The 7,932-nt window shown below is 35.5% G+C and overlaps 1 protein-coding gene across 1 annotated transcript; it reads right to left on the minus strand.

Moving 5' to 3' along the window:
• Positions 1 to 2,168: 2,168 nt before the first annotated feature.
• Positions 2,169 to 7,730, minus strand: LOC124368281 (odorant receptor 22b-like). The gene is made up of 5 exons (XM_046825555.1): positions 7,126 to 7,730; positions 6,123 to 6,222; positions 5,900 to 6,007; positions 4,365 to 4,520; positions 2,169 to 2,231 (listed from the first exon to the last, which is right to left on the minus strand). Exons 1-5 carry the CDS (start codon positions 7,728 to 7,730, stop codon positions 2,169 to 2,171), a joined length of 1,032 nt encoding a protein of 343 aa, XP_046681511.1.
• Positions 7,731 to 7,932: the final 202 nt, after the last annotated feature.

Genomic DNA, 7,932 nt, shown 5'->3' on the forward strand with positions numbered 1-7,932 from the left:
CTCTCTCTCTCTCTCTCTCTCTCTCTCTCTCTCTCTCTCTCTCTCTCTCTCTCTCTCTCTCTCTCTCTAAATGATTTGGGTTTCGGCATGAAAAGGCGTGTGATGCCGTAACGTCCCATAGATCGCCACTCAAATCGGTGAGTTCTTGCCCACTTTAAGAGCCTGTAAGTCCATGGATACACCAGTAACGCACAGCTGTGTGCGAACGGAATAAACATGTAGCTTATGGGCAGTGCGCGTTCCAGGAGGATAGTTCGTTGGCAGAAACACGTCAATTAATCACGGAGCATCCTAGGAACTGAAAAACAATTAATCTGTTTATCTGATCCTCTGCAGTGATCTGAAGAGGAGCACAGCTTGTGCGATGCCTCACGGTAATTCCCATACTGCTGTCTCTGCAGAAAATTGAGGGTTTTGCAGAAACACGTCTAGTAATCACGGTGCATCGTTAGGAAGTTACAAGCAATCAAAACTGGACGATTCCTGCACTGATCAGTAGAGCAGCACAGTGTGATCGAATACCTTTAGAGAACTTTCCATCCCACTGCTTCTGCAGAACATTGAGAAAGCATAATTTCTTAGTGGTTAGATTATGGTTGAATTAAAATTCGCAAATTAATCTTTTGCCCTTTTACATTAACACCTACTAAAGGGAATGTTCGTTCTAGAGATATTTTAAAAATAATCTTTCAGATAGGGCTACGTTGGAACTCAAATAATTTAATAAAGACTTGGTAAATATCTCTATAGATTGTTAGTATCACAATACCTTTGTAATATGTCTTGCGCAGTAAAGCAATTTATGCATAGTTGCAGTTAATTATAAAGCATGTAGGGGACAGATCTTACCTTAGTACATATTAGTATCAATTAATAATCTCAATGACGAACCTAAAGTTATTGAAGAGCAAAGTATAATTAACAATTTACTCGTATTTTATAGTATTAATTAATACAAGTTTCGTATGAATAGTAATATTCGTAAGAATATTTTTTCAGCTCTTTTAGTATCATTTAGAGAAGCTACTTTTAACTTGATGTTTTATTTTAAACTGGATAGTACATATTCTACGATAAACCTTTCAACTGTGTTAGATAATTGAATGCCGGTATGTTTGAATACATATGTTATTAAACGATTATTTTAAAGAGAGTGGGAGTGAGAGGGAGAGTGGGTCATATAGAGAGAGAGGAGAAATAGAGAGGGAGAGAGAGGATAGAAATAGAGAGAGAGAGCGAGATAGAAGAGTAAGAGTTCACCCGCCAAGGTGAGCATGAGGAGACTTAAAGAAACCGAAATCTTGATTATTGATGTTATCAGCTAGGTCTGGATGCATCCATCGTATTTCCTGAGACAAGCAGATAATGTGTTTCTAGTAATATAGATTTTTATTTCATGATGTTATTTTTCTGATAACGGATACACCTGTTACTAGTCAAAATGTGCAAATTTTACAGGTGAGGTGATATTAACGTTGTCAGTATCATAATTGGAGAGAAGGATAGAAAATTTTCACATATTGAAACACCCCGAGTCAGTTTTGTTCTCTCTCTCTCTCTCTCTCTCTCTTCTCTCTCTCTCTCTCTCTCTCTCTCTCTCTCTCTCTCTCTCTTCTCTCTCTCTCTCTCTACTCTCTCTCTCTCTCTCTCTCTCTCTCTCTTCTCTCTCTCTCTCTCTCTCTCTCTCTCCCTCCCTCTCTCTCTCTCAATCCCTCCCTCTCTCAATCCCTCCCTCTCTCTCTCCCTCTCTCTCCCTCTCTCCCTCTCTCCCTCTCACTCCCTCTCTCTCCTCTCTCTCTCTCTCTCTCTCTCTCTCTCTCTCTCTCTCTCTCTCTCTCTCTCTGAAGGTAATTTCTGAAAATACTGTGTTGAAATTGGGGTAAATTTACGTCGGGATTGTCTTTAAAACAGTTTGGCGAATAGTGAGAATAGCTTTATCGATTTATCTGCAACCCTTGGTCGCGCTAAGTGTAGATCAATAAAACAAATGTCTGTTTGAGTAAAACATTATCAACACATATTTGGAATACAATGTATTAAGTAGACCACTTGTAACAAAGTACATAAATATCCAGTGAATTGATTTTGACATCAACATTATCAATGGACTACAATTAAGGTCAAGAACCTATACTACTACACCTGCACTAGTAAATGCAGCACATATATTACACCTTCTCCTTTTGCAAAGACAGTAGAATGTTCACATAAGAGTAAACAGCCTTCATGATCTGTAACACAACATAAGTTCAAGTCATTCATAAAACTAGAACTAAAGTCAAAGACCTATACTACTACACGCAAACTGGTAACTTTAACACATTTATTAAACCCTCTCCTTTTGTAGAGACAGTAGAATTTTCAAATAAGAAAGAGTACATAGCCTTCATTAACAATTAACACAAGTTCAAGTCGGTGATTAAACTAGAACTAAGGTCAAAAACCTATATTTCTACACACGTATCAGTTCATGCAACATATCTATGAAGAAAGTATACACAGCCTTCATGATCTGTAGTTGACTGATTTCTCAACTAACAAGGCTTACTGAAAACTGTGAATATTGACATAACTATGACAACCAACCTTTACTTAATCTTGTTACCAGACTAATTGATTGCATCTGTAATAAAGTTTTATTTTTAGTTATATTAGTTACACGGATGTGGTGTGCTGAGATTGTTTCAATAATTTCTGAGGTCCGTTGCTTTGATTTAACCACGTAACTGTGATTATTACCCTGAAATTATTTTGCTTCCTGACCTCTCACTCTAAAGTCAGCAGCCCGAAGCCGTATTGCCATGCCTTAGTTTAAAGCGGTGGATAAGTAACTAAAAGGATTAAAGGTTTTAGATAGTACGAACTCTCTACAGGCTGAGGCAACCACGTTCCAAATTAATTCAGGGGAGAAGCAAGAACTGCGTAAGTATACAGTGCTTGATCTCTCATGAAATGCTGATAGAAAAGAATAACTTGTCATACCTAGGATAGTAGATATCTATTGCTTACTCCAGATTCCACCAGTGAAAAATTTTAAACATCTGTTACATTGTAAATATAATTAAAAACGGTTATAAAAACATCCTTAATGAATAAAGCTGTGAATAATTTTACATAAGATACTCAAAACTGGAAAGCTTTCTTATGATATGCCATTTAAACAGTAGGTCAAGTATAAACGGTAAAATTAACAATTACATGCTTCAACGATCCAATATTTCCATACTATAGGCCGTAAAACAACAAGAGTTTAAAACGCAAAACATTATAAACGAATTATTTTAAATGTTGCATCAACTTAATAAGGAATTGTCTCGTTATATTAAAAATAGGCAGGAGTTAGGTAGTAGTTTCTGCTAGACCGTAAGAGGCAGCTCAACCCTATGATTTATTTATATTTTCTTCATTGGGATGATAGGCCAAACTCAATATGGCACTGGAAATATGACCGATACGAGACCTAAAATAGATTATAACAGCCGCAAGTAGACGTTTTTGGACTGAAATATATTTCCTGGAGCTACATACATATATTGTTTTTTTTTTCATCGGGGCAATAAGGCACCGACTAAAACAACTGTGGCACCGTAAGTGAATTCAAACGGTCGGAAGTAGACACGTTTAAACCAAAGTAGGCTTCTCAGTCCTAATAATTTATAAAATATTTTCAATGAGACAATAAGGCAATCTCTACTATGGTACTAGAAATATCTTAGACCGGAAGTATGAGACAAGGGCTAGAAGTAAACGCTTTGTGACCGATGCAGGTTTCCGAATTTTTATATTTATTTATTTTTTCTAGACGACAAGGAAATGTCAGCTATGGTAACGGCAATACAATTAATTCAAATCAGAAATGCTATTATACGTGTAAAACGTGGTATAAGAGTCAGTATACGCTCTGATTCTCCTAACCATAAATACAAAAATAATATTTACTTGTCGTATGCCTAATTACGTTTGAAACATTTTCGTAGGGCATTATGATATTGCATCATAAGCGCTTTTACTAAGTAGTATAAAGGATTCAATTTTTTAAATTGCGTTCGAAGTTATGGGGTTTTTTAGCTGTTGGAAAAACCCTAATGATTAGGATCCTAGTGCTAAATCAGGACAGTAAATTTTAAACTAAAGTTCAATATACAACTGACCAAGCCGTACTTTGCATATTAAAATCACAACTTGATCTACAATAAAATTAATCTGCAATGTGGTACGAATAATGTTGGTACAACTTATAATTAACAAGTTTATTTATAAAGGGTAGAGGCTACCCACGCTAAGGAAGAAAAGGCAAGGGATGGCAATCATCATGATGCGCAGACTGGTTTTGTTGTACAAGGGTGGACATTTAACATACTCACACTTCCATAAGACTCCATGCTGAGAGGGTAAAGGCCACCCACTTTAAGGAAGAGAGGGCGAGAGCCGACAGTTATCATGATGCGCAGACTAGTCTTGAAAGGCTTGGGTCTGTTGTACCAGTCGCAGGCGTACATGGCTTGGTGAAGTTTTTCTGACTGGAACATTTTACAATATAAATTGCTTAACGTAACCTGTAAATTGAACGAACTCTTATTTCAATGAGTCTATCTTCATAATTTATATTACATAGTGTTAACGGTAGAAGTTTGTAGGCCCTACTAGTGTAATAAATGGTTTAATATTTGAACTTTCTGATTACGTCTTCCACGCGCTATTTTTATAAATATGGAAACTGAACTCATGCGATATGGTAGTAGAAAAAAGTTTGAAAAGGAAATAGGAATATTTTATTTTTTAAAGAAATATACGATATCTAAAAAAGCATTATAACCTTTTCCTGTCCTTTAGCAAGTCCTCAAACTGTCTATATAATGTGTAGTAATACAATTACAGCCGAACAAAATATTCTGAGTATAGAATAACACAGAAACACTACTTGTAAACACGATAACCGTCTGAATTGTTAGCTTACTCAACTAAAACTTTGTAAGGAATAAGAAAAGACGTATTATACTCGAATTTTGGAATAAATGTATTGAAAACTCTCAATCAATGAAAGTCTTAAAAATAGTGGACCTTTATGTTTGTGTAAAATCTTTATCTCGGCTATGAGGCGATTTTATTTGAATAAGTCTCAAATCCGTCCTACACCAATTCTTCCATTAACCACAGCCATTGAAACTCTCTGAAATAAGGCCTCTGAAAGTTGTTACGATGCTTATACATACAGTTGGTTTAAAACGAGAAGGGGTATTTAAACCTAAATATTTAAATATAATACCATTTTCTTGTAGAACTTGCAATTCATTTAAAACAAATTATGCTAAATTTTTCAACCGCCTTTTGTTGCAGGAATATGTTGGGGTTTTCAATGATTGGCCTTCAGATAATGTGTAGTTCATTGTGTTGACATGAATTTTTAAATTAAAATATTATTATTTTTATATATTTGTTATTTCATTTTTTACATGAGTTACATTATATATTGTTGATTTGTTCCCCTTACTGTTAAATTTTGTTACTAATACGAGTATATTCCTATTTTAATTGCTGTTATTCTGTCATTATTATAATGAATATCGACATATGTACCGTACATGATTTCTAGTAGAATGAGTTAGTACTCATCATCGAGAAGGAAGGAAATGTTGTAATTGGGTTAGCTTACCCAGTTAGAGGTTAGTTATTGTTAACACAACATAATCACAATTATTAGTTTCTTAGCAAGAGAAAAGTCATTTTAGGAATAATCGCAATGAGAGATTTCTCAGCTTTTTGTCCTACATTATATAAAATTAACAAAAGTAACCTAATCTGGTACTGGTATGTTTAATACACTCGAGTAATTGTGAGTTAGAGAAAAAATAATGGTTTATATATCATTAATATTGCTATGTTATAAGGTAGTACTTACTTCGTCGATTATTGTCTGCCCAAAGTAGTTGAAGAGGCCCAGCAGGCCAAGACATGCCAAGGCCAGGTTATACCCCGTCAGCAGTTCATGTGTTTCGTAGTTCTCCCTCTGTTGTTCAAATGCCATTTAATTATGTTGTTCTAAATAATGTGTTTGAATAACTTTATTAGGAGGTCAACTTAAATGTAAATTAAATAGTAAATGCTGAATACGTTTTACTTACGTCAACACTTTGAAGAACAAGTACTGCAACAATTATCATAGAAGTCTGGAACAAGACTAGGAGAGTCATTCCGAAACATTGGTTGAACATTCTCACAAACCTGAAATAAACAATTTAAAGATAATTGATTGATAATAAATTATTAATTTGTATTTGAGTATTGAACTATATGTTCTTATAGATTTTTTTTATAATCAGTATATCGGAGTATCGAAGGTCACGACAGTGCAATTAAAGAGCTAGTACACAAACAGACAGACGGATGAACTGCTCTCTAACTCTTTCACTATTAGGTCAATAGGGTTTGTTCTTTGAACAAAGTGAAACGTATGTGTCAACTTTCAAGTGTGTAGAAATTTTCTACCAAGATAATCGCACAGATGGACGGACAATAACAAATTTAAAAAAAGGTTCCTGCAGAGTAAAAAGAAAATACTCTAAAAAACTTCTACTATATATTTTAAATCTCTAAATTACATTGATACCGCCTCGATATATTCTTATAGATTGTAAAAATATTTATGATATCAAAAAGTGATAATAAAGAATTATATACTATTTAAACTTTCAGACGCTTAAAAGTACTTAGAATTTCTAGTGAATATCAATTTTTCAATGGGGTGATTAAAAACTTTACATTTTCTGTCTATTACAATATAACTTGTAATGAGCCAAGTCTTATTTCTCAATCATACACGCTATCTAAATCTTAAGCATATTTATTATTTTTTATAAGCTGAATTTGGACATTTTATTTAATAATGCATTTCTTTGGAAAGTAAATGCTGTTTATAATACTATAATTATGATGTTTACGTAATGTTTAGTGAATACAATAGCATATGAAGTTCTTAGTTATCTACATTAAATAAATTTTGTATCTACTAAAGTGTTTCCAATTCAAACAGTTAAAGTCCTATAGACTAAAATCTAAATACTATTAAATAATATTGACTTTTGATCACATATTATCACATTAAAATAGTATTGTATCATTACTTACTGTATAATCTCCATGTGGCTCTGAACTGTTTCGACAAGGCAGTCATGTCCTATACGATCGAAACTTGTCATCAAGACTCCAGAATACATAGGTTCCGGAAGTCCCGCTCTCTCGCTCAAGGTACCCAGAAAGTCCGCGGTCATTCTGAGCCTGGCCTTGGTGTGAAGGCTAGCAATGATCATAGCGAGGTGCCAGCTGGAGTGAAAAAGCCCAGCACAGACCACAGCGGAGGCAGTAATGACGTAGGCGACGATGTAGACGAAGGGAGAGTTTGTCTGGAATGGAATATGACCAGCGGGGAGGGGCCAGTCATTAACAATGGCACCTTCCGTGAAAAATAGCAGCGTGAAGAGTGGTGACAGAACCATGAGAAAACAAGTCAAGAAGAGGACGTGGTAGAAGATGTAAATTGCACTGAACCGGTTGACCCAAAGGATGTAGTCCTTAACGATCTCTGACTTAATGGTGTAGCCCTCAAATTTCCTGAATGGTTCTAGTAGAGTGCAGACCAGTTGGGACAGTTCCCTCCTCCGCCGCAGGAAGAAAGGGATGTGTGCCACGGAACAGCTGAAGAGAAACACCTCATAGATGGCCCTGACAGGCATTCCGCTCCCACGGGAGTCCAGGGTGTAGAGGTCCGTGAGGATAACCGCTCCCCAACACAGGACTGTGTATCCGAGGATAAATGGATTGACATTTCCGGTCAACGCGTCTAGAGAAGTCCCCACTCGCAGAATCTTTGGAAAGTGCCTAATATATGCTGACAGGTCCATAATGGCTGAAAATAACAAGATAACTTAGGTTCAT

This window comes from Homalodisca vitripennis, chromosome 8, assembly GCF_021130785.1.
Source record: "Homalodisca vitripennis isolate AUS2020 chromosome 8, UT_GWSS_2.1, whole genome shotgun sequence".
In the NCBI taxonomy this organism is placed as follows: Eukaryota; Metazoa; Arthropoda; class Insecta; order Hemiptera; family Cicadellidae; genus Homalodisca; species Homalodisca vitripennis.